The sequence below is a fragment of the Papio anubis genome, chromosome 10 (assembly GCF_008728515.1).
Source record: "Papio anubis isolate 15944 chromosome 10, Panubis1.0, whole genome shotgun sequence".
In the NCBI taxonomy this organism is placed as follows: domain Eukaryota; kingdom Metazoa; phylum Chordata; class Mammalia; order Primates; family Cercopithecidae; genus Papio; species Papio anubis.
The window spans coordinates 121,815,421-121,842,239 of NC_044985.1; the positions used below are offsets into that span (position 1 = coordinate 121,815,421).

General features: G+C 47.4%; 1 protein-coding gene across 9 annotated transcripts in view; it reads left to right on the forward strand.

The window, feature by feature from the left end:
* The first annotated feature begins 2,314 nt into the window (after positions 1–2,314).
* UBE2F (ubiquitin conjugating enzyme E2 F (putative)) overlaps positions 2,315–26,819 on the forward strand; it is a 75,819-nt gene continuing 51,314 nt past the window's right edge. For 2 of the 9 annotated variants that reach the window (XM_003908145.3, XM_009183451.2), the window contains exons 1-3: positions 2,315–2,497; positions 9,017–9,150; positions 23,909–23,938. In XM_003908145.3, coding sequence (XP_003908194.1) covers positions 9,033–9,150; positions 23,909–23,938 — 148 coding nt within the window. In that variant the 5' untranslated portion in view covers positions 2,315–2,497; positions 9,017–9,032. Of the gene's footprint in view, positions 2,534–2,756; positions 3,054–3,148; positions 3,361–9,016; positions 9,151–23,908; positions 23,939–26,819 lie in introns of those variants that run through there. The other 7 variants (XM_021924199.1, XM_009183450.4, XM_021924196.2 and 4 more) reach the window with 7 other exon arrangements.

Genomic DNA, 26,819 nt, shown 5'->3' on the forward strand with positions numbered 1-26,819 from the left:
CCAGCCCCCATTCAAGATGGAGTTGTTCTGGTTCAAACGCCTCTGACACCCTTAAAATTTATAAAAATCGAGCTGCAATCCAACCACCTTGGGCACATGTTCTCAGGACCTCTTGAGGCTGTGACTCAGGCTTTCGTCACTCATATCTGGCCCTGAATAAAATCTCTTCAAATATTTTACAGTTTGACCTTTTTTGTCAACAGACTACTTAACTTCTATGTCAGTTTCCTCATCTATAAAATGGGGATAATACCTGTTTCATGGGGCTATTGTTTGGATTAATTGAGTTAATAAACTAGGAAGTCCTAAATAAGTCTTAGTGAAAGAATTAGGCAGCCTCATGAAATGGAGCTAGAAATGACTTCATTCATCCACGGCGGTGGAATTTGGGCCTACGTGGGCCAATGTGTGGTGCAATCCATTCTGCAGACAGTGATGCTTATGAGTAAGACAAGTGCTCATGCCATTCCGGCTGCACCTTCACACACTGCAATCTTCAAGCCCTTATCTCCTCTCACCAGGACTCATGCCGCCAGCTCATGCAATCTCTATCCAGCAGACGTGTTTTAATCACCTGCATGTCCCAGGATGGGAAAGGGGGTGTCAGGAGGTGAGGCTGGAGGAAGAAGGAAGAGGAGGGCTGAGGAGCTGAGCTTAGTCAGGGAAACAGGCCATGACAATAAGGAAGAGGGAAGTGCAGGGCTCCAAGGAAGACACAGAGGACATCTGCACTGCCCCACTCCACCCCCAGACTTTGAGGCCTCTGAGAAGGTGGTGTCTTAGCTTAGAAAAACTTGAGAGTTAGCGGGGCAAGAAAGGGAGAGACATGGTCCCAAACACAAGAAATAACACGAGTTGTGTTCGTTCGTTCTTTTTTCTTTTTCTGGAAACAGAGTTTTGCTGTGTCACCCAGACTGGAGTGCAGTGTCGGGATCTCAGTTCACTGCAACCTCTGCCTCCCGGGTTCAAGCGAATCTCCTGCCTCAGCCTCCCAAATAGCTGGGATTACATGGGCACACCACCAAGCCCGGCTTTTTTGTATTTTTAGTAGAGACGGGGTTTTGCCATGTTGGCCAGGCTGGTCTCGAACTTCTGACCTCAAGTGATCTGTCTGCCTCGGCCTCCCAAAATGTTAGGATTACAGGCCTGAGCCACTGTGCCTGGCCGAGTTGTTCTTGACCAGTTTTCCTGACTCCCCTCCCACAGACTCTCTTAGAGCCAAAGCCTTTATTATTATTATGGGGACAGGGTCTGGCCCTGTCACCCAAGCTGGAGTGCAGTGGTGCGATCACGGCTAACTGCAGCCTCAACCTCCTGGGCTCAGGTGATCCTCCCATCTCAACCTCCTGAGTAGCTGGGACTACAGGCGCGCTCCACCATGAGGCTAATTTTTTTTTTTTTTTTTTTTTTTTGTAGCGATGGGGTCTTGCCACCATCAGGAGGCTGGTCTTGAATTCTTGGGCTCAAGGGATCCTCCCACTTTGGCCTCCCAAAGTGCCGGGATTACAGGCATGAGCCACCGGGCCCGCCAGCCTCTTTTAGGAAGAAAACCTGATATTGTCACTCCACTGTTAGAAACCTCTCAGTGGGGTTTTTGGAAATGAAAGTCTAACTTCTTGTCTCCTTCTGACCGTCTCCATGCTGAATCTCATCTTTCCGATGGTCCACTCCTCCAGGGGCCTGCCTGACGCCCAGGGCGGCCCCTCGTCAATCACACAGGACGCTAATGAGCGCGGGATGAATCTGGGCTCCTAAAAGAGGACAAGTTGAAATGGATTTTTAAGGCACTTTTAACACATTTAAGAGAGAAAATAAGGAATAGAAGAGACATGACAAGAACAGTGGGGCCTGCGGGCGCAGCACACGGTTTGGGGTTGGTAGTGGTTTGCGCGTCTGACCGCCCGGTCTCCCTCACCGCCCGCACTGCAGGCTGCGGGGTCCGATCCAGTCCTTTGCACTCCAGGTGCGGTGCTGGACAGCGGGAGCTCCAGCCACCGAGGCCGCTCCTTCAGGGAAGAATAGCCCGGGCTCCTCCGAGCCCCTAAATCCTGAAGACCACGAAGTGAAACCGGGTTGGAACCAGACGCTAAATCCCCAGCCCTCGGGCGCTCGGACTCTAGAGCCAACTCGGAAGCCCCGCCCCTAACGCTACTCGCCAATCAGCGACGGTCGCGAAATCCGTGCCCGCCCCCCGGCCGCGCCCTCTGCCAATGAGCGAGGTCCGAGCGGCCGGTCGCCCAGCCCAGTCCCGACCGGCGCACGCCGCTGTTCGCGTGTCTGGTTCCAATAAAGTTTTTCGCCACTTTGAATTTTTTTTTTAAAGCGCCCGCTGCTGTCTCTGCAGCCGCGGGCGAGAGCGGCCGAGTCCCCGCCCCGCCACTTCCGGTCCCGCCGCCGGGAGCCGGTGCGGCTGTGAGGGGCCGCGTCTCGCAGCAGCCGCCCGGGCCGGGCATGGTGTTGGGCGCCGGACCCGCCTCGCCTGTCTCGGGGAGCCCAGGTGAGGAGTGACCGCGCGGCTCTGCGGCGGGGCGAGGTGCGGAAACCGGTGCACAGGCTGGCCTGCGGGCCGGGCGGAGGGCGCGGGCGGTGGCGGGGCCGCCTCAGGCCCACCGGGTTCCTCACGCCGGGGGCCGGGTGGGCGCGGGCACCCGGACGCAAGGCCGAGCGGTGTGAATGGGAAGGGACCGCGGGCCGCGGGCAGCGAGCCGGGGGTCGGAGGCGGCGTCAGTGGCCGGGGCGCTGGCCTCGCCCGGCAGTGAGTGACCGCGGCGGCGGCTAGGGACGGCCCGCGCCGAGCACCTAGTGTGAACCAGGCCCTGGGTCGAGCGTGGCACAGTCCTGGCCGCGCTCACGCCCCACTCGCGGGATCGGCTGCGTGCCTTGTAGGGAGGAAGCGGGGCGTCCAGCGCCTGGCCAAGGTCACCAGCCCGACGTGGCCGCAGAAAGCGGGACTGGACTCCCGATCGCGGCAGGAGTCACGCTAGGCCGTGAGGAGCGGGGGAGGTGAGGGGAGTGACAACTCGCGCCCCGTCCGTGTACCTGCAGCGGGAAGAGTAAGTATGGGCACTTACCTACGATTGGGGGCGGCCAGGCTAGTTTGAAAAATTTTTACCACAGCAAAGGAGACGAGGAGGGAAGGGCATCTTGGAACAGTTAGTGCTGCAGAATCTTGGTTCCAGACCTGGTTCTGCTGGTGTGTCATCTTGGGTGTGTCCTTCCCCTCCCTGGGCTCAGTTTCCTCATCTGTCACAGGAGATAATTGGGCCCCCCACCCTGCGTTCCCGACCGCCTGGAAGTGGGGGCAGGATGGGTTGGAACAGCCAGAGAAAGCTTCTTGGAGGAGGAGACGTTGGAATCTAGGTAGGAATCTTCCCCTTAAGGAAGGGGTAGGATTCGTTTGTGAAGGAAGGAGGGCATTCCAGACCTGGGTATCAGATTGAATAGAAGCTTCTGGAAATGAGCAGGGTGTTATGAAGCAACAAAGAGGAAATTGGCCTGCCTGGTGCAGAGGAATCCTGGCTGAGGAGTGAGATGAAGGTAAGGGGGAGCATAGAGGTGGGAGAGAGAGAGATTGAGAGGCAGAATCACACCAAGTGTAGTGCTGTCCCCCCACCTGGACATACCTGCCTTTCAGGTAGTAGGCAGTGCAGGAAGAGGCAGGTTTACTGCTGAAAATAGAAGGGGCTGGGCTCCAAAGATGGTCAGTCAACCAGCGTACTCCTGTGCCAAGAGGGAGGTTCTTGGGCACTGGCATTCTGTGGAAGAGTGGGATATGGACTTTGTTGTGCCCTGGTCTGGGCCCCTTTGACCGGGGAAGTTGAGTGTCCCCTAGTGACCCACAGGCCCATCCTTTATGCTTGGATTGAGATGTCTCCATTAGGAAGGAATTGTAAATAAGTAGCCCCTCACCTTGAGCTGACTGGCCCCTGGCGTCCCTGCACAAAGTGACATGGCCTGGTTTTGCCATTGCTTGCAGGGATGCTGAGTAAATATCACTTGATGGCACTAATACATTGCACACAAGATACTCTTCTCTGGGCCGTCAGAAAGCAGGTCCCACCCAGAGGAAGAACCTAACTGGGCCAATTACAACTTGTGGAATTTAGAGACTGAGAATGCTGTTCAGAACAGCTGATCTGTTACTGAAATGCTGCCTTAGAGTGTAATTTGCAGGAAAGAGGAAGTTTTGTTTTAAACCAAATCTTCAAGAGTTGAAACATATTGAAGAAGGAAAAGAATTCTGAAGCAACTGTAGGTATTCAGCTAGCCGCTTGACAGTCTGAATACTTATTTTTTGTTAGAATCCTTTGGTATAGATTTAATTTTATAGCTATGGAAACATTCCCAAATTAGGCCTTGGGTTTATCCTTAAAGTGGCATGTGAAAATGATACACATGACAGAAAAATAGATGGTCACTGTATTAGATTTCTTAGAATGTTAGGGAAGTACATTTTTTTATTACTTTCTATGGGAAACAAAACACCGGTGTTAAACATTCTCTTATATCTCGCAAGTCACAAACTTGAAGATAGTAAACCAGCAATCTGACTCTTCCAGTGGAACTGAATATTAGCATCTTCTGCCCACAGAGAGGATTTCGTCGTGGCGTGATTGGGGGTATAAAAGCATTAAGCATAGCCTGCGGACTGTAGTGTTACAGAAGAGTTTCTTGGTGGTGAGCCTTTCAGTATGTGAGGGATCAGTCTCCCCAGGCTCCCCTGAGCCTCCTTCAGTGCAGGTTCTCGGGGAGCTGGGTGTGGCCCTGGTGCTTGCTGTTCTATGGGACTCTTCATTCTGGCTTTCCTAGGTTACTGCCTGCTGAACTCATGTTCAAGCATGTTGTGCTTTTTTTTTTTTTTTTTTTTTTGAGACGGAGTCTCGCTCTGTCCCCGAGGCTGGAGTGCAGTGGCCGGATCTCAGCTCACTGCAAGCTCCGCCTCCCGGGTTCACGCCATTCTCCTGCCTCAGCCTCCCGAGTAGCTGGGACTATAGGCGCCCGCCACCACACCCGGCTAGTTTTTTGTATTTTTTAGTAGAAACGGGGTTTCACCGTGTTAGCCAGGATGGTCTCGATCTCCTGACCTCGTGATCCGCCCGTCTCGGCCTCCCAAAGTGCTGGGTTTACTCTTTGCTTCATTTGCATTCCCAAGGTCAGCCAGAGACCTGGTAGTCCTTGTGTAGGGCATCTGGTGATGGATGGATGCACGTCTTGGTCCATAATTGGGTGACCCTGATGATGTGGCAGGACTGATGTGATTGAGTCTGCACACGTGGCAGCAGACTTGGCTGGGAAGGGAAACACTGTTCTATGACAAGGAATCCTTGTGAGGGATTTTTGACAAGATCATTCCAGGTAGGGGCTGAAGCAGGAGAGCTTGGCTCTAGATGGTGCTACTGTCTGTGGTAGCTGAAGACCCTACAGGTGTTTGTGACTATTCTCCTGTGAAGTAACTTCATCAGCTGAACCCAGCTGCTTTGCCCTGGGCGAAGCTGTGAAGATGTGCTCTTATGGAGGTCCACCTGAGGAGATGGCACAGTAGCGTAACAATGAAGAAACTAATGTTGGCTTATTTTCACATTTTTGTCAACTTTATTGAGGCATAATTGAAATACACTAAACTGCCCATATTTAAATTGTGTAATTGATTAGTCTGAAACCATGACCACAATCGAGTTAAAAACATGTCCTGCTGGGCGTGGTGGCTCACGTCTATAGTCCCAGCACTTTGGGAGGCTGAGGCAGGTGGATTGCTTCAGTTCAGGAGTTCAAGACCAGCCTGGGTAACATGGTGAAGCCCTGTCTCTACAAAAAAATTTAAAATTAGCTGGGCGTAATGATGCATGCCTGTAATCCTAGCTGCTTTAGGGGATGGGGGATGCTGAGGTGGGAGGATCTCTTGAACCTAGGAGTTTAAGGCTGCACTGAGCTCGAGTCACGCCGCTGCACTCCAGCCTGGGCTATAGAGCAAGACCTGTCTCAAAAAACAAACAAAAAACATTTCTGTCATCCACAAGAGGGAAACTAGTATGTCTTTGGTGACTGCTTCTAGCAGCTGAGTGGCTTTGGGCAGGCTGCCTTCTGGGCCCCTGTTGTCCTGGGGTCCGCATGTTAAAATGGAATGGGAGTGGGAGAAGTCCATTCCAACTTTACAATTCTAAGAGCTTATGACTGTGGAAGCGCAGAGCTGTCTTGGAAGCCTTTAGACCAGTACTTCTTAAGGGGTTTATGGTATGCGTATGTCTGTGTCCTCTGAGTGGAAAAGACTGTGCAGTTCAGAAGATCGTATTCCATGTATTGTTTTCATTTTTAAAAAATTCTTTAAATTTTTTTATTTTTTGAGATGCAGTTTCACTCTTGTTGCCCAGGCTGGAGTACAATGGCACCATCACTGCAACCTCCACCTCCTGGGTTCAACCTATTCTCCTGCCTCAGCCTCCTGAGTGGCTGGGATTACAGGCACCCGCCACCAGGCCCAGCTGATTTTTTTGGTATTTTTAGTAGAGATGGGGTTTCGCCATGTTGGCCAGGCTGGTTTAGAACTCCTGACCTCAGGTGACCCACCCGCCTTGGCCTCCCAAAGTGCTGGGATTACAGGCGTGAGCTACCATGCCCGGCCTATACTGTTTTCATGATACAAACAATAGAAAATAAAATCTGACCGCCTTTAGGAGATAGGCAGAAGATGGTGTGAGAAACTGTGTAAGAGACCTGGGTGAAAAATGGTTTCAAATGCCAATGAGGAAAGGAATATTCTTATTTGACTTTCAGGATCTTAGTCTCAACCTAAAATTTCTGTGCTTATGTCAAGCTTTTCACATGGAATTTTTAGATCATTTTCTGTTGAAATGATCAGAGTGGTGTTGAAATAAAATGATATGAAAGCAACAAAGGAAATTGTGGAAGTATTGAACTGGTGACAATTTATCTTATTTTATTTTATTTTTGAGTCTCACTCTGTTGCCAGGCTGGAGTGCAGTGGTACAATCTCAGCTCACTGCAACCTCTGCCTCCCGGGTTCAAGCGAGTCTCCTGCCTCAGCCTCCCCAGTAGCTGGGACTACAGGTGTGCGCCACTACACCCAGCTAATTTTTTGTATTTTAGTAGAGACGGGGTTTCACCATGTTGGCCAGGATGGTCTCAATCTCCTGACCTCGTGATCCTCCCGCCTCGTTCTCCTGAAGTGCTGGGATTACAGGTGTGAGCCACAGCACCCGGCCCTAGTGACAAATATTTGTCCGCAGTCAAAAGAAGTTCCAGAGACCCTCTCTGACCATGGCAAAGTAAGTAAGAGTTAGGAGGAAGATTAATGTCAGTTTATGTTAGAAATAGAAGGCAGAGTCTAGAGGATAGTTACCCTGTATAATTAGTGGGATCATAACGTAAGCTGTGGACTTTGAGTTATCATGTGTTGATGTGGGTTCATTAATTGTAACAAATGTACCCTCTGGTGGGAGATGTTGGTAATAGGGGAGGATTTCCGTGTGTTGGGGCAGCGGGCATATGGGGAATCTCTGTACCTTCCTCTTAATTTTACTGTGTACTTAAAACTGCCCTTAAAAAATAAAATCTTAAACAAATTGTGGCATTTCTTCAACTGTCTCCCAGGCAGCAAGTGGCGTCACCTGTGTTTGGTCTTTGTTGTCCCTCCCAGTGAGCTTGCAGCAGGGGAACCTGCAACACAGATGGGGTGGAAGCCACCAATGAACATAATCTACCTGGGGACATTAATTTTAATTCGGTCTTGATGTTGAAATTGCCAAAAAATATAAATAAAACACAAACATAAGTAAATGCAACACAGCATGAATAAATGAGAAGATGCTTGTTAAGGCTCTAGTCACACCTTTATTAAAGGAGGAAGGAGAGCAAAGAGTGGTGCTCCTCTTCTACCGGAGGCTGTGCTGCTTCAGTTGGTGATGGGCCAGACCCTGGGACCATACCATGTGTGTGCATGATCCCCTGCAGCAGGGCAGGGCAGACTTACTAGTGGACAGTAATGGACCCATGTGGAACCCGTTGGTGAGGGCATGCTGGTTGAGAAGCTGTGGAGGCACCCTAGACGTTGTGTTCCACGGGAGCTTCGTCACAGCCACATCCCAGGGCCTGGCACCTAGTGGATAACCAGTGAGTGTGAAATGCATGACTTTTTAATTTAATTTAATTTAATTTTTTTTTTGAGACAGGGTCTCGCTCTGTCACCCAGGCCGGAGTGCAGTAGCACAATCACAGCTCACTGCATCCCCAACCTCCCAGGCTCAAGGGATCCTCCCACCTCAGCTTCCTGAGTAGCTGGGACTACAGGCGCATGCCACCCCCTGGCTAATTTTTTTGTATTTTTTGTAGAGATAGGGTTTTGCCATATTGCCCAGGCTGGTCTTGAGTTCTTAGGCTCAAGTGGTCCTCCTACCTTGGCCTCCCAAAGTGCTGGGATTGTATTTGTGAGCCACCGCGCCCAGCCATGACTCTCTTTTTAAAAAACTGTTAATTCATGGCCGGGTACGGTGGCTCATGCCTGTAATCCCAGCACTTTGGGAGGCCAAGGCGGGCGGATCACCTGAGGTCAGGAGTTTGAGACCAACCTCAACATGGAGAAACCCTGTTTCTGCTAAAAATACAAAATTAGCCAGGCATGGTGCTGCATGCCTGTAATGCCAGCTACTCAGGAGGCTGAGACAGGAGAATTGCTTGAACCTGAGAGGCGGAGGTTTTGGTGAGCTGAGATCGCACCATTGCATTCCAGCCTGGGCAACAAGAGCAAAACTCCGTCTCAAGAAATAAAAAATAAAAATAAATAAAGTTAATTCATAATTTTAAAAGTTACGCTTATAGAGGATGGCGTAGAGCTTTTCAAATGTATTATGAAGGAATCCAATCTTATTAATGTGTGCAAATTTTTTCCATAACTAAATTATGGGAAAAAATCAAAATGCAAAAGCACCTGTACATTTTCCTCAATGTCTAATTAGTCTCTGGAGACCTGGTCCTTAACCCTGCTTTCATTGGTGTCTTTCAGGGTAAAGGCAGCAGTAATGCTAACGCTAGCAAGCAAACTGAAGCGTGACGATGGTCTCAAAGGGTCCCGGACGGCAGCCACAGCGTCCGACTCGACTCGGAGGGTTTCTGTGAGAGACAAATTGCTTGTTAAAGGTAATGATCATTCGTGTGAACTGTTTTTGTATCCTGTAACAAAAGGAAGTTTGACTGGAGAGTCTTTGGGGATATAAAGCAACCCACTGCTGAATAGAAATACCTGTTTAAAAAGATTTTAAAATACAATTGCTTGTCTCTTATAGTGGAAGGACATTGTACCATGCAGATGATATGAGCACAGTGTTGCAGGGAGATGGTATGGGATGTTCTTTGTCACGTCTGCCAAAATGCTAGCAGAAAGAATAAGGTGCTGAGAGTCGGCAAGGCCTAAGACTGGTTTCAGAGCTGCCATTATCTTCCTTTCTTTCTGATTCTCAGCACCATAGTTTCTGCTCTGTAAAGGGGAAGGAGTCAAATTTTGTAATCTCTTAGGATCTTTTCCTGTTTTATTCAGGTCAAAGCCTACGGCGAGTCTTGTGAAAAATTAGTCCTCTTCACGGAGTTAATAACATGTAGTATTCTACAGTTTTAGTTGACTTCTGCTATCCATGTTGGTGAGGAGAAACTTTATCCTGGAGGAGGGTTGGTAAAATGTGTGAGAGTATGTGTGCATGCAAATATGCATTCATTTGTATGTTTGAGCGTAAATTTTGCATTTATTCATTTAGCAAACTCAACATTTTCAAGTGCTTTGAAGTCGGTTTCTTGGGGGTCATAAGACCTATGAAAGATGAAGAAACAGTTGCAGCCTTTAAGGAGATTATAATTTGCTTAATTATAAAAAGGTTAGCTTTGTATTTTATTTATTTATTTTTTTTGAGACAGAGTCTCACTCTCACCCAGGCTGGAGTGCGGTGGAGCAATCTTGGCTCACTGCAACCTCCACCTCCCGGGTTCAAGCAATTCTCCTGCCTCAGCCTCCTAAGTAGCTGAGATTACAGGCACCCACCACCACGCCCAGCTAATTTTTTTTTTTTTTTTTAAACAGAATTTTGCTCTTGCTGTCCAGGCTGGAGTACAGTGGCGCGATCTCGGCTCACCACAACCTCTCCCTCCCAGGTTCAAGCAATTCTGCCTCAGCCTCAAGTAGCTGGGATTACAGACATGCGCTACTACGCCTGGCTAATTTTGTATTTTTAGTAGAGACGGGGTTTCTCCACGTTGGTCAGGCTGGTCTTGAACTCCCGACCTCAGGTGATTTGCTCGCCTTGGCCTCCCAAAGTGCTAGGATTACAAGCGTGAGCCCCTACGCCTGGCCAAATTTTTGTATTCTTTTTTTTTTTTTTTTGAGATGGAGTCTCTCTCTGTCGCCCAGACTGGAGTACAGTGGTGCAATCTTGGCTCACTGCAACCTTTGCCCCCGGGGTTCAAGTGATTCTCCTGCCTCAGCCTCCCTGGTAGCTGGGATTACAGGCGCCCGCCACCACACCCAGCTAATTTTTTGTATTTTTAGTAGAGATGAGGTTTTTGCCAAGTTGGCCAGGCTGGTCTCAAACTCCTGACCTCAGGTGATCTGCCTGCCTCGGCCTCCCAAAGTGCTAGGATTACAAGCCTGAGCCACCGCGCCCAGCCATTAATAAAGACGAGGTTTCACCATGTTAGCCAGGCTAGTCTCAAACTCCTGACCTCAGGTGATCCACCTGCTTTGGCCTCCCAAAGTGCTGGGATTATAGACGCGAGCCACTGTGCCCAGCTTTACTTTATAACAAGTGTTTACATTTCTTTAAATTTTTTTTTTTTTTTTTTTGAGACAGAGTCTACTCTGTCACCAAGCTGGAGTGCAGTGGCACAATCATGGCTCACTGCTGCCTCAACCTCCTGGGCTCAGATGATCCTGTCACCTCAGCCTCCTGAGTAGCTGGGACTACAGGCATGCACCACCATGCCCAGCTAATTTTTTTATCTTTTATTTTTATTTTTTTGTAGAGATGGAGTTTCATTATGTTTCCCAGGCTGGTCTTGAACTCCTGGGCTCAAGTGATCCACCCACCTCGGCTCTCCCAAAGTGTTGGGATTACAAGTGTGAGCCACCGCACCTGAGAAGTGTTTACATTTCCTACATATAGAGCAGCTAGAAAGCAAATGGTTGATTAGTGTATTTGCACTCCCTGTTTTCATGTTGTATTAGGTTGAAAACATGGAGATTACAGGCATTTACATGTCCTGAAGGAATCTAACAGCAGAAGAGCTGCTGTATATAAATGTGCTGTGCTTGGCCTTCCCAGACGCAAATCACTGTTAAACTGGGGTAGGAATGAGAAGTGTGAGGGCACAGTGGCACGATATCGGCCCACTGCAACTTTCACCTCCCGGGTTCAAGCGATTCTCATGCCTCAGCCACCTGAGTAGCTGGAATTACAGGCATGCGTCACCACGCCCAGCTAATTTTTTTATGTTTAGTAGAGACAGGGTTTCAACATGTTGGCCAGGCTGGTCTCAAACTCCTGACCTCAAGTGATTGCCTGCCTCGACCTCCCAAAGTGCTGGGGTAGCAGGCATGAGCCACTGTTCCTGGCCTGTACTCTTTTTTTTATTCTCCCTCTGCCCCTGAGTTTGGACTTAGTTTTGGATTATCCAGCCTGTTGGATGATTGGTTGAAAGTGGAGTGAGAATGGTATTTCACATTTTGGCCTTACCTACTAAGCCTGTATTTAGTGTCCATTGTGCTGGAGGCTTTACCCTAAGAGGCCCAGAGGGTGGGGCAAGAGCTGGAGCACCTTACTTAGGTGTGCCTGATAGGACTTGAATGTCTTCTCAGATTCTGGGCTCCATTTGCAGCATAAGCCAGGAAAATGGTGTGTTGTTGCTGTACTTGGAGTAGACAGTGAGTGCTTTGGTGACTAAGGAGTTGCAGCGAGGAGGGCCTGGATGTTAGCTGAGGAGGAGTGGGTAGAAGCTGACAAATGGACTGTCCCATCTTCTTTACCCAATCATCATCATGGTTAATAGTAGCTAATAGTAGCTTTTGTATACTGAGCACTTAGGGCCAGGCCCTCTGTTGGGCACCTTCTTAGTTCATTTGTGCTGCTGTAACAAAATGCCACAAATTGGGTAATTTATAAACAATAGAGGTTTACTTCTCACAGTTTTGGAGGCTGGGAAGTCCAGGATCCTAGTAGGATTGGTATCTGGAACAGGTAGTACTCTGCTTCAAAGATAGCACCTTGTTGCTGTGTCTTCACATGGCAGAAGAGATGGAAGGGCAAAAAGGGCCTAAGCTAGTTTCCTCCTGCCCTTTTATAAGGCACTAATCCATTCATAAGGCAGAGCCCTGGTGACCATCACTTCCCTAGAGGCCCCACCTCTTAATACTACCACAGTGGGGATTGAGCTTCAACATGAATTTCCCCATTCGAGCCATAGTAGGCACTTAATGGGGTAATTCTTGTTTGACTTTTCAAAGCCTTGCCAGGTGGATGCTTCATTTTACCCATGAACTGCTGAGACTCAGGTTAAGAAACTTGCCCAGTTTGTGGCTTTATTGCAGCAAGACAGCCAGACCCACATACTGGGGTAGGACAGGCTCCGGGGGAGCAGATGCAACCAGCAGAAACCAAAGTAGCAGAACAGAAGTGCAAGTCCACAGAAAAGAGAGTTCAAGGAGGCTCTGCGTCTCCGTGTCTCCTGCCCTGCTCAGGAACTCACCCTGGAGCTCTCTGCTGGCTCCAGGGCCTGACAGAGCCCACTAAGACCCACCAACCTGGGCTCCCCTCCAGCTCCAAGGAAGGAAGTATCTTTGTCTGGGTTGACAGGGCCCAGCTGAGGTTCTTTGACTTTGTGCGACCCATCAAGAACAAGAAGGGTCTCACAAGGAAAGGTGCAGAGCCAACTCTTGAGGCCACCATTTTCATCCTCCCCAGGCACTGGTGGCGATTAAGTTTCAGAGTCCAAAGCACTGGCCATAAATGGCAGTAAGAACTCAGTGTAACCTCCCCTCTCGTGGCCTTTCCCTCCACCTGCCTCAGGGGCTGCAGGCCAGGCTGAGTGGTGAGTAGTTTGGGCTCGTGGTGGAGGTTGGGTAGAGAAGGGTGTGCCTGATCTGAGAGAGGTGGCTGTACACACAGAGTGCAGCAAGAGTGCCTGACAGTTCATGCTTGTGGGCTCCGCACCTAGAGTGCTCCTTTGTTTAGCTCGCCCTGTGGGTGGCCTGTTGACCCTGGTGGCAGTCTGGCCTTCTGTCCTCTGGGGAGTTGTGGCGGAAGTGGTGCTATGGAAGTTGGCGGAGTTTGTGGCTGTTGGAGGGCATGGCAAGGCACTTTGAGGGCTGATAAAGTGAGAATCCTTTCCAGGTGAAATCCAAGCTCCCTTTTGGGACTTTGAGAAAAGTGGGGTGTTGGAGTTCAGAAAGATTACTATAGTCAGAGCTGTCATCTGGTACTGTGGCTTGTGTAAGGGTGTTATTCACGAGCATCCATAGGTGGCAGAAAATTGTGTCAATATGTCTTTGGGACTTTATGCCATAGGCTAGGTTTCCTGAAGAGGAGGTAGAGAGTTTGTCATGCAGGATCCTTACTAAGGGATACTTTTGGGACAACACCTGTGGGGTAGGCGCGGGAAGCAAGAGTGGGCAGAGGGAGACTCAAGTGGCGAGGAAGGCCCCACAATAGCCTCTGCTTTGGAGCAAGAGCAAGCAACAGCACAGCCCTTCAGAGCCGTCTCCAGTCTGGTGAGATAGTCAGGTCTTCCTGCTCTGCACCCATCAGTCGTTAGATGAGGGTTGCCTGGGACAGGTGTCGTGTGGAGTGCAGGTCTGTGCAGCCACCAAATCCCTGAAAGGGCTGATTGCTGAAGCCTGCCTGCCCACAGCCCTCACTGAGGGGATCTGTGTGCTGCTGTGTCACAGCACCTGGCTCATTACCTTGCTCGCCTGTGATGTGGGCTCTGGTGTGGTGCAGATGGCACTAGGGCTGAGCTTGTGGGAGGCAGGAGCTTGTCCCTGGCGGGGGAGGGCCAATGGTATCTGCACAACAGAGGCCTCTTCTTTTTCTTGGAAGTGTGAGCCCGGGTCTGAACAGTGATGGGAGGCCAGAGTCAGCTGTCCTGGCTCGATTCCAGGTCTCTGGAAACATGTGGCTTTGGAGTGGCTGGCCATGGGGAGGCCTCCAGATGCCCACAAGGGCTCCCCCTCAGCCACACCCATATTTCCTCAGCATCCTCAGTCCAGTTCTGAGGGCACCTTCCAGGCTGGTGCTGGAGTGATGCTTGTAGCTGCATTACCTGGAGGGTGTGGAATGATGAGTGTTTTGGGCTGCTGTCTGTCCTGACTCCAGAAGCTGGGGTCACTGAGGAGAGAGAGTCAGATCTGCATTTGAGCTGGCCCTGACTTGGGTCCAGGCCTGACTGGAGGGCTGGCCATTGTCAGTGTTGTCGGCATTCCCTGTGAACCTGTGTGTGACTGAGTCCATCAGGGTCTGAGTCCCTGGTGCTCCCTATCCCCCAAACACCCCTCAGGGCAGAATTAATTACTTTCTTGTCTGTCTGAAGTTTGGCACTGTTTCCATCTAATAGCCAAATGCCTGTCTGTCTCCCTGTTCTTTCACTTGTTCACCCAATACGCATGATAGTTTCAGCATACAGTTAGTGAACCCCAAAGACCTCAAGGGGCTCCAGGAGGTCTGACAGGACCCTTTGCCTGTGTCAGTCTTTGTTAAATATGGGGATTTGGAATTGAGCCATTTCAGGGTCAAATCTGGAGTTAGGGGAGCTAAACAGGGTTGATTCTGTGTGTACCCCTTGTCCCAGTCAGCCCCTGAGTCCCAGGTGGTTTCTGACCTTCTCTTGTTTTGGCTGATAGGGGCTGGGGCTGGGACCACCGCAGAGTGGGAGGGTCTGGCTGCCCATCTACCTGAGCTTCCCAGTGTCTAGGGGTGCAGGGGCCTCCCTCTGTGAGGGCGTCTGTGTCTGCCTGAGCAGCAGTCCAGTCACAGGTGGGACCCCTCACCTTCCTGTATAAGGTCTGCCACATGTCCCCATTTCAGTGTTGGGGGAGAAAGAGAAGCATTTACTATTTTCTGGAACCGCTGTCTCCAGCGTGTCCTGGCACGGAACTTTAGCAGGGCGGGCTCAGGGTGTGGCATGCCACATTGTCAGGGTAGTCACAGCATTTAGCAGTGTGTGCAGCTGGGAGATTCTGTGCTACAATACATATTTTAAAAACTAGAGCAGTGGCCCAAGGGGAGGAATCCAGCTAGTGTGGATGTAAGGCAGTTGGCCACAGGCTGACCTTTACATGCTTTGTTGGAGGGTTAAATGCCAGTGGAGCTGCCCCGGGAAACTTGGCAGCCCCTCAGGTGTACACATAGCCCAGTGGACAGGGAGGACCCTATGGAAACATAGGTGAGGGCTGAAGTTGACATCATCTGCATTTGTGTTCAAAGTCAGTGGTAGGAGGCCTGTGGGCTCCATTCTTAGTGATACCAGACTCTGCTACAGGGGCTGTGACTGCTTTTCAGGATTACAGCCTTGCTCCTCTGGAGCATGGAGGGGACCATGAGCACTGTGGGCCTGCACTCTGTAGTGTGAGGCCTCAGCCGTGGTGGTGCTCTCTCTGGAGGGGCTGAAACCCTGTGTGTGAGTCGTCTCCCAGATGTGAGGCATGCAGAAAAGGTGGATTTGAGGATTTTAATGCATAGAGGCAGTGGGAAGCTAAGAAATAATGTTCTAGTTCTAGAAATCTGAGGCAGTGATTCAGGTTTAAGGAAGTAATCAGGTCACCTGGAAAATGGCAGCTGTCTCTACCTAGGTTGAAGGGCTTGGCAGCTCTGCCTGGTGTTGTCTGATGGGGCTTGGAGCTGGCTTTTGCCAAGAGTCATCTGCCTGTGTGACTAGCCTTTTGTCTTTGTCAGCTTGGGCTGCTGTAACAAAGGACCATAGATAGTTTGGCCTAAACAATAGGCATGTGTTTCCCTTCTGGAGGCTGGAAGGGCACAATCAAGTTCCTGGTGAGGGCTCTCTTCCTGACTTGCAGATGGCCTCTTCCTCGCCGTGTCTTCACATGGAGGAGAGAAGGGGAGCTCTGGTCCCTCTTTGTTTTTTGTTTTTTTTTAAATAATGGCATGAATCCCATCACAAGGCCTTCGCCTCCATGACCTGATCTACACCTAATTACCTCCAAATACTATCACATTGGGGGTTAGGGCTTCAGCATGAATTTGGGGGTGGAGCATAAATTCCGTTCCACAGCGCCTTTGGAATGCCTCCTCAGTTCCCAGCTATGTGAAGAGAAACATTCTTGGGTCTTAGAGGAAACTCACAGCAGGGGCACTGCCACCCTGTAGGCAAGTATGCTTATGTGTCCCCCTTTTCCCGAGCACCCCATGTGTGCCCAGCCACAGTGCCAGCTACTGAGCTCATAGGGTTGGGGCAGGTTGCATGGCCCCTGCCCCCAGGTGTGCACGGTCAGGGAGCAGGTGGCAAGGAGCCAGCAGGAGCCCAGTGTTGTAAGGGTCAGGGCAGGAGGTGAGTACGTGCTGTGCGGGGGCCTTTGTGGTGATCAGGTGGATTTTGCAATCTGATATTTCAGTGTAGTCATGCTTCAAATGGGTCCTGTGGTTTGATCTTTAGTTAGAAAGGAAAAGAGTCTAATTTATCAGAAGGAAGTTATGCAGCCATAGAATTGTGCAAGGTGTCAGCCAGGTGCCTCCCAGAAATGCCAGGCCACTGAGTGGTAGACGTGTTAGCATCTTGGGATAGGCAAGACTTGAGCAATTTTAAAAGTATCTTCATTTCTCATTACCTTGTAGGTGGTGGCGTTCTTCAGGTGGTGAGGGTATGCAGAGAAGGGCCGCTGCTTTGCCCAGAGGCTGCCAAGCTTTGCTTATAGTCTTACTGTACCTTGACTCTAAGGTGATAACTGCTGATGTTAGTGAATTCTAATTTGCCCTCATTGGAAGTGCGGCAAAACTTCTTGTCATTTGTGACAACTCCCTGAGAGGAGCACTGTGGGAGTGTGCCTGACTTACTTTATATTCTGCCCCGGTGGAACTAAAATGCCAGGCATCTGTATTGAAATCCTCTGCCCCAGGATTGTAGTCCTTGCTTGCACTGTCTCTAGGAGCAGAAGCCTGCAGGGACTCTGACTGTGGTGGGGTCATTGGTAGGCTGGGTCCAAGAGCTCCCCTCAGCCTGCCCTCCTTCTGTGACTGAATTGCACCAAACGTGCAAATGTGAGCCTGATGCTCATCTTGGAATTTGATTTTTTTTTTTTTTTTTTTTTGGAGACAGGGCCTTACTCTGTCGCCTAGGCTGGAGTGCAGTGGCACGATCTCAGCACACTGTCACCTCTGCCTCTCTGGCTCAAGTGATCCTCCCACTTCAGCCTCCTGAGTAGCTGGTACTACAGATGCATGCCACCACACCTGGCTAATTTTTGTATCTTTTGTAGAGACAAGGTTTCACCATGTTGCCCAGGCTGGTCTCAAACTCCTGAGCTCATGCAATCTGGCCTCCTCAGCCTCCCAAAGTGCTGGCATTATAGGCATGAGCCACTGTGCCCAGCGCTGGGAGAGAATTTTAAAAATTCAGAGACCTAAGTTCTACCTGAAACTCTTGATATAATTGGTCAAAGTTAGGGATGGGGCGTTAGGATTTTTAAAAGCTCAGCAGGTACTAGATTGTGGTGATGGATACGTAGCTCCAAAATTTACTACAATTCACTGAATCACTTACTTAAAATGGGTCTATTTTACAGTATGTAAATTGGTCCCTGACAAAGTTGTCAAATGTCAAACCAGCAAAACACTCCCCAGATGACGAATGTGCAGCCAGGGCTTCCGTTCCTTTCTTCATCAGGTGTTGTCTGGCATCTTTCTGGCTGTCACTCTGCTAGCTCCTGAGTGCCTCTTGCTCCCGCACCCCTGTCCCCATAGGAGAAGGGGCCTGGTTCTGTTGCCCATTTCTTCCCACTCCTCCGTCCTACCACATCACAGTGTTTAGCACTGGTCAGTGGCCTCACTCCTCATTGTCCCTCTGTGTCCAGACCTCAGCCCTTCCCTTGTCACTAGACTGTCCTCTTGAACCATTTGCTTCTGTCATGCTGGCCCCTCTGCTTGCAATCCACAGTTGCTTACCATGCCCTCTGGACACATTTCTAAATTCCCTTAGGAAAAGCTGGGTGACAGGAGTTATGACTCTCTACTGAGGTGGCTTGGGCCACTGCCACAGAGTCATGCCAGGGAAAGCTGGATTCCAGTGGCCAGCATCAATCTCTCAAAAGAAGGGCCCTAAAGAACAGTTTCTTGTAAATTCTAATCAACAAAATATAAATAATACAGAATAAAATATGTTAGTATTTGCTTTAAGATCAGGTTTAATTATATAAGTAACCCTTATTTAAAAGTGATCACTATGAACAACTCATTTGCTCTTCACCTGTGTAGGTCACACCTGTCAGATGTGACCAGCGTTGGGTGGTGTGGTCTGAGGCTCTGTTGTCTTCCTCTACCCTCTGCCCTTCCCACACATCGCTCTAAGGAAGGACAAAATCTGGCCCATTGGAAAGGCAGCTATGTATCAGTGTGGGCATGAGAAGAATAATGGTGAACCTTTCCTAGGATCACCATCATTATATTTTGTTAATATACGTATATATTTTAAGTTTTTGTAGCGACAGTCTCACTATATTACCCAAGCTGGTTTGAAACTCCTGACTTCAAGTGATCCTCCTGCCTTAGCCTCCCAGAGTGCTGATATTATAGATGTGAGCCACCGCACACAGTCAAGGGAATATTTTTTAATGTAGGGGCCACTACATAAGACTGCCAGGAAGATAGACTCCCAGGATTGTATTTAGTCACAGAACTTGCTCAATTTCTTTTCTTTTTCTTTTTTCTTTTTTTTTTTTTTTGAGACGGAGTCTCACTCTGTCGCCCAGGCTGGAGTGCAGTGGCGCGATCTCGGCTCACTGCAAGCTCTGCCTTCCGGGTTCACACCATTCTCCTGCCTCAGCCCCCTGAGTAACTGGGACTACAGGTGCCCGCCACCACGCCCGGCTAATTTTTTGTATTTTTAGTAGAGACAGGGTTTCACCGTGTTAGCCAGGATGGTCTCTATCTCTTGACTTCATGGTCTGCTCGCCTCGGCCTCCTAAAGTGCTGGGATTACAGGCGTGAGCCACCGCGCTCTGCCAGAACTTGCTCTATTTCTAATCATGGCAAGTGGGTGATGAACTCTTTCTCCTCTTCTCCCCATACTCAGCTTCGCTGAGGAGATCTGCCCTTTTTCTCAGTGTGAGAAGGCTTGCCCTGGCCAGAACATGTCCTGGCCCTGAGAGGGAGCTACTGTGGGTGGGCCTCTCCCTTTCTCTAGCTCCTCCATTGTCTTCACCTTTGGTGCCCCTTCCACATACCTGGGCCCTAGAACGAGTGCATTTAATGGGCCAGTTGCCTCTATACAGGTGCTTAGTTGTTGCATATAAATAGCTGAGATCAGAGGCCTGCAGGTCTCCTGAACCCCCAGCCTTGGAGTAGAGCCCTCAGCCAGCCTTCTCACTCCTCCACTCGGTGGTCAGCTTTGCAAGCATTCTGGCCTCCATTACCCCTTCCCCTTGCTGCCTTTCCCCACTTCACTTCTTGAAGGAATTGTTGTGCTGCAGCTATGTTGACCACACATTTGGTTCTTCACTTCATACTCTGGGTTCCATCTCTCTTCCTGCTTTCCTGCTATTTTGAATGCCAGTCAGCAAGGTCTGATCCACTTCCGACGGCCTTTCTCCTTGGACGCCCTGTGCTCTTTCACTGAATCACCACGTTCCTGATGGCTCTTCTGCTTTTCGGCATGTTTCTCATCTGTCACTTCCACCGTTCCTTGGCCATTGCTTTCTCCAAGGTTCTTTTTTCTCCCTTTTGTTGACCTTACCCAGTCTTGTGATGACAGGTGGCATCACTTTGCAGGTACTCCTCACCTTTGCCCTTTTTGTGCCCCCAGCCTTGTTCTCCTCCTCTTCCTCCCCCTCCCCTACTCCTTCTCTTTGTCTCTAGTGGCTTTCTGGCACTCCCACATCCCAGCTCATCACCCCTGGGTGCTATCTTTGACACCCTCCACCCACTTACAGTTGCCAGAACCTCTCCATTCTGTTTGCTCTGAATTCCCCCAAGCTTTTCTGCCTTTGCCAGGTGCTTGCTGCCCATCTCTTAGGTCACCTGGCCTGCACTTTGCCCTTTCTAAGGTTGTCCTCTTTAGGCAAAGATTAGAAACTTCTGTTCAGAAATCTCGAATAGCTCTCTCCACGCTCCTGTTTCTATCTTTCTACTTTGTTTCCCAGTGCTCACCTGTTGTTTTGGGACCTTTCTTCTGGCCACACTGGATGCTGTCTGGTTTCTGTGCTTTTCCATGCGCTGTGCTTTCACACATTGCTAATTTGTCGGCTTGGAATACTCCTCTCTTCCCCTAACTCTGCAGGACTAAATTTTATTTACTTGCCAAAGCCCAACCCAGAAACCTCCTTCCTTAGTTCCCACAGCTGGAGAGAATCTCCCTGGCCCAAAGACCCCAGAGCACACTACTTTCTGTCTGAGGCACAGAGGACTTTGCCAGGTCAGTTATTTCAGAGTGTACCCTTCCCCATGCCCTGCTAAACTGCAGGTTTTTATTTTTAATTAATTAGTTGTTTATTATAAATATTTAAGGTATACAAGAAGACTTTTTTTTTTTTTTTTTTTTTGAGGTGATCTCACTTTGTTACCAGGCTGGAGCACAGTGGGGCGATGATTGCTCATTATAACGTCAAACTCGTGGATTCAAGTGATCTTCCCACCTCAGACTCCTGAGTAGTTGGGACTACAGGCATGCGCCACCATGCCTCACTCTTTGTTTGTTTTAAGAGGTTAGGAGGTTGTGGAAAAGGCTAAAAAAAAAAAAAGGGGACAGAGATCGTGGTCTCACTGTGTTGCCTAGGCTGGTCTCAAACTCCTGGCCTGAAGCAATCCTCCTGCCTCGGCCTCCCAAATCACTGGGATTACAGGCATTAGCCACAGTGCCTGGTCCAGTATGCTGCTTTGATAAACATAGTAGGTTGTTTACTACAGTCAAGTGAATTAATATATTCATCTTCTCATATAGTTTACCTTTTTAAAAATGATAACACCTGAATCTACTCCGTTGACAAATTTCCAGCGTATAAAACAGTATTATGAACTATAGTCATCATGCTGTACTTCAGGTCTCTAGACTTATTCATCCTACATAACTATAACTTTGTATCCCCCCATTCTGCTCCTTCCCTGCTCCCATGCCCTAGTCACCACCGTTTTCTGTTTCTTCATTTTGACTTTAGAGTCTACATATACGTAAGATCATGTAGTATTTGTCTTTGTATGTCTGGCTTATTTTATATATCATAATGTCTAGATTTACCCATGTTGTTGCAAATGGCAGGGTCTCTTTTTAAAGGCTGAACAGTGTTCCAACATATATACAATGTATACCACAATTTCTTTATCCAGTTGTCAGTGACAGTTAGGTTATTTCAATATTTTGCCTATTGTGAATAATGCTCCAATGAACATGGAAGCGCAGATATCTGTTCGACATACTGATTTTGTTTTCTTTGGGTAGATAACCAGAGTGGGATTGCTGGGTGATATGGTAGTTCTATTTTTAATTTTTTGAGGAACTTCCATACTGTTTTCCATAATGGCTATACCAAGTGTACAGTCCTGCTATCAGTATACAAGGGTTCCCTTTTTTCCACCTTCTTGCCAACATTTATCGCTTTTTTTGATAGCAGCCATTCTAACAGGTATGAGGTGATTTCTCATGATTTTGATTTATATTTCCCTGATGTTCAGTGATGTTGAGCACCTTTGCATATATCTGTTGGCCATTTTTATTTCTTCTTTGGAGATGTGTCTATTCATGCTTTTTGCCCGTTTAAACATTTTTTTTTTGCTATTGAGTTGTGTGATTTCCTTATATATTTTAGATATTAATCTCATTGAATATATGATTTGTAAATATTTTCTCCCAATTCATAGACTACCTTTTCTTTTTCATTTTCTTTTTTTTTTTTTTTTTGAGACAGGGTCTCAGTTTGTCACCCAGAGTGAGTGGTGTAGAATGCTGTGGTGTGGTCCCAGCTCACTGCAGTCTCGACCTCCCAGGCTCAGATGATCCTCCCACTTCATATCTTGAGCAGTTGGCACTATAGGTGTGTGCCACCATGCCCCATTAATTTTTGTATATTTTGTTAAAAAAAAAAAAAAAAGATTTTGCCGTGTTGCCCAGGTGCGTCTTAAACTCCTGGGCTTAAGCTATCTACTCACCTGACCTCGCAAAGTATTGGGAATACAGGCGTGAGCCACCGTGTCTGGCACATAGGCTACCTTTTTATTTTGCTGAGTGTTTCCTTTACTGTACAGAAGCTTTTTAGTTTGATGTAATCCCACTTGCTTATTTTTGCTTTTGTTCCCTGAGCTTTTGGTGTGATATCAAAAAAATCATTGCCAAGGCCCATGTCAAGGAACTTATTCCCTATCTTTTCTTCTAGGAGTTATATACTGTCAGGTCTTACATTTAAGTCTTTAATTCATTTTGAGTTGATTTTTTGTGTATGGTATAAGATAAGGAGCCAGTTTTATTTCCTTGCATGTGAATATCTACTTTCCCCAACACTATTCAAGGAGCTATCCTTTCCCCATGGTGTTTTCTTGGTACCTGTGTCATAAATTAGTTGACTTGTGTATGCTTAGGTTTACTTCTGGACTCTCTTTTCTGTTCTATGTGTCTATTTTTATGCCAGTACTGTGCTGTTTTGATTTCTGTAGCTTGAAATCAGAAAGTATGATGCTTACAACTTTGTTCTTTCTCAAGTTGCTTTGGTTTTTCAGGGTGTTTTGTGATTCCAGACAAATTGTAGAATTTTTTTTTTAAATTTCTGTGAAAAATGCCATTGGAATTTTGATAGGGATTGCATTGAATCTGTAGATTGCTTTAGGTAGTATGGACGTTTCAACGATATTAATTCTTTTAATATATGAATGTGGTATATCTTTCCATATATTTATTCGTGTCTTCTTTAATGTCTTTCATTAATGTTTTACAGTTTTCAGTATACAGATCTTTTATCTCCTTAAATTTATTCCCAAGCGTTTTATTCTAAAGTGTGTGTGTGTCTGTGTGTGTGGTGGGGGGCGGTTCTTTAGGGCTTTCTGCATATAGGATCATGTCACCTGAAATTGGGATAATTTTCTTTCTTTCTAGTTTGAATGCCTTTTATTTCTTTTTCTTGTCTGATTGCTCTGGTTTAGACTTCTAGTACTGTGTTAACTAGAAGTGGTGAGCAGGATTGTGGTGGGGGTTTGCAGTTTTGTCCTGCAGAGGGTTGCTGGGCTTAAACACCAAATGAGTGGCTGGTAGAAGAGGAACTGGGACGTCTGAGGCCCTTTGGCAGAGGACTGGGACCAAGAAATGCAGCTATGAGGGGATAACTAGAAGATAGCATTGGGAACAGACATAGACACAAGGTGCATATAGATCAGATTTTGAGAGGACTCGTTCCAGTACTTGGAACCACTTTTAAAAACACTGTAGTAACTGGCTACCTGTAGGTCATTTCTGTGTTAATTTAAAATGTTTTTCTTTTACATTAAAGTGAATATTCAAGGACTTTTGACTGAATTTGTTGGCCTTCTGCAGGTCACTTTGTATATCGAAAGCAGCTAAATGACTTAAAGTCTAAACTTTAGACTAGGTTTTATTCAGTTCATTCAGTTTATTTTTTTTTCTTCAGTGTTCTAGAGGAAATTGCCAATTTAGAACTGGTGATTTTATGTGGAGTAATCGACTAATATTAATAATAATAATTTCTTTGTTTCTACAGAGGTTGCAGAACTTGAAGCTAATTTACCTTGTAAGTATAGCATCCCCAAACGCTAAGTACTGTGAAATAATTGCATGAAGAAAACTTTTTATGTCTTAATAACCTTGTATAGTAAAAAGCCTATTTTTCATGTACGTTAGGAATGAATTTTAATTTTCTGTGAAAAGGTAGGATTTATCTAATAAGAACAAGGTAGGCCAGGCATGGTGGCTCATGCCGCTAATCTCAGCACTTTGGGAGGTGGAGGCAGCTGGATCACTTGAGGTCAGGAGTTCGAGAACAGCCTGGCCAACATGGTGAAACCCTGTCTCTACTAAAAATACAAAAATTAGCTGAGCATGGTGGTGCATGCCTGTAGTCCCAGCTACTTGGGAGGCTGAGGCACTAGAGTCGCTTGAACCCAAGAGGCGGAGGTTGCAGTGAGCCAAGATTGTGCTATTGCACTCCAGCCTGGGTGACAGAACGAGACTCTGTCTTAAAAAAAAAAAAAAGAAGAGCAAGGTTCTGCCATCTTTTTGAGTGCTTTCTATCTCTCCTTAGCATAGCAGAGGTGCATTTGGTTAGGTTTTTGCCTCTTACACATGCATTCTGTCCCACATCCACTTTGCGTGAAAAAGTATATAAATCAATAATAGTTCCATTTTTGTTAGGGATGATACCAGTTTTTTGGCGAAGTGCTTATTTGTAACTCGTCTGCATGTTTGAGGGGTGGCTGCACTGCCTTGCTGTCAGTGGATGTCCATCTTGCTTGATTGTTTCTGCCCTAGACACACAAGGTCAGCATGCAGTCTTCACTCATGAGCACGGTACGTTTGGAAAGCCCGTTTATCAGGCAGTTCACTTTTGTAATATATGTCATATTTTTTTTTCCCTATCATTAATCTTCTTCCAAACCCTTGATTATTTCAAAAGATCATTAAAGCCTGAAAGATTTGATCATTTTAGTATTTTTTTAATTACAACTTTTTGTCATCATACTTCCTTTAAAATTCCGAGGCTGAGGATGTCTGTGGATGATGGTGAAGCATTTTTTAAGTGGGTCTGCTGGTTTGGGTGAGTGCTAGAGAGAACTTAGGGTTGAATGTGGAGGTATCTCTGACATGGGTCAGGGCAGAGCCCATTCCAATCTCCATCTGAAGTTGGAAAGATAAAGGTGGGTTGCAACCTCTACATGGTTGTGAAATCAGTTTGAGAGGGTAAGTATGTAATGTTTCTTAAAAAATTATTATTATTTTCAAGACAGAGTCTCACTCGGTCACCCAGGCTGGAGTCTGCTTCCTAGGTTCAAGCAATTCTTGTGTCTCAGCCTCCCGAGTAGCTGGGACCACAGGCACGCACCACCATGCCAGGCTAATTTTTGTATTTTTAGCACAGATGGGTTTTTGCCATGTTGGGCAGGCTGGTCTCAAACTCCTGGGCTCAAGTGATCTGCCTGCCTCGGCCTCCCAAAGTGCTGGGATTATAGGCGTGAGCCACCGCTCCCAGCCAAAAGATTATTTTCAACATGAAACTTATGGGTAGGTATAGTGAGTTGTGGTATAAAATATGTTTCTTACTATGGATCTCAGTTGAAGGTGTTTTGAAAGACATTGGATTGCTTGACCTCAAAGTTTTCTTCAACTCAGAAATGAGGCAATATCTTGAGATTCTGTTAAAAGGTTATCTTTTTGGCTGGGTGCAATGGCTCACGCCTGTATTCCTAGCACTTTGAGAGGCTGAAATGAGTGGATCATTTGAGGTCAGGAGTTTGAGACCAGGTTGGCCAACATGATGAAACCCTGTCTCTACTAAAAGTACAAATTTAGCTGGTTGTGGTGGTGTGCACCTGTAATCCCAGCTGCTTGGGAGGCTGAGGCAAGAGAATTGCTTGAACCCAGGAGGTGGAGTTTGCAGTGAGCTGAGATTATGCCACTGCACTCCAGCCTGGGCAACGGAGTGAGACTGTCTCAAAAAAAAAAAAAAACAAAAACCACAAAACACAAAAAGGTTATCTTTCTACCCACTGAAATATTTACAGATGAAGTGGTTTGCTTTAAAATGCTACAGGAAGACAAGTAACTGTGAGGGGGCAGGATAGACAAGCAAGATTGGCAGAATGTTGAAGCTGGGGGATGGGTTCATTATACTCTTCTCTTTTATTAGGACATTTGCCTCATAAAAATAAAATAACTCCTCTGCTTTCCACTCCCATCTTATCTTCCCACAGACCCCCAGCTTGAGCCTGTATGTATATGTAAACTTTTTTTTGTGTTTTTTTATAGACAGGATCTCTCTTTGTTGCCCAAGTTGGAGTACAATGGCATGAGTGTGGCTCACTGCAGCCTCAACCTCCTGGGCTCAAGTGATCTTCCCACCTCAGCCTCCTGAGCAGCTGAGACCTCAGACCTCAAGTGCATGCTACTACACCTAGCTAATTTTTAAAAATTATTATTATTTTTTTTGTAGAGATGGAGTCTCTTGTGTTGCCCAGGCTGATCTCAAACTCCTGGGCTCAAGTGATCCTCCCACCTTGGCCTCCCAAAGTGCTGAGATTACAGGCACGAGCCACTGTGCATGGCCAACACATACAGACATTTAATCAAAATCACAGAAAAGGTCTCACTTATAAATGGTTCATTCATCCTTGATATGTATCTTACAGAGATTGTTGATTTTTAACCCATAGAGTGTACTTTAAAAACAAGAAAATTTATGACTGGCTTTCAAATCAGGATTGTAACTGCATACCTTAGGTTTGAAAGAACCATGGCACATCTTCCTAGCCCTATGGCTATGGTGTCAGATAAAAAGATAGCATGTTCTCTGCCTCTTCTTTCGTTCTTTCTCCCTACCTTCTCTCCTAATCAAAGAGGGGGGAAATTATATCATTTTAAAAGCCATGCTTTCCAAAAGTATGTCTCATTATTCTAAA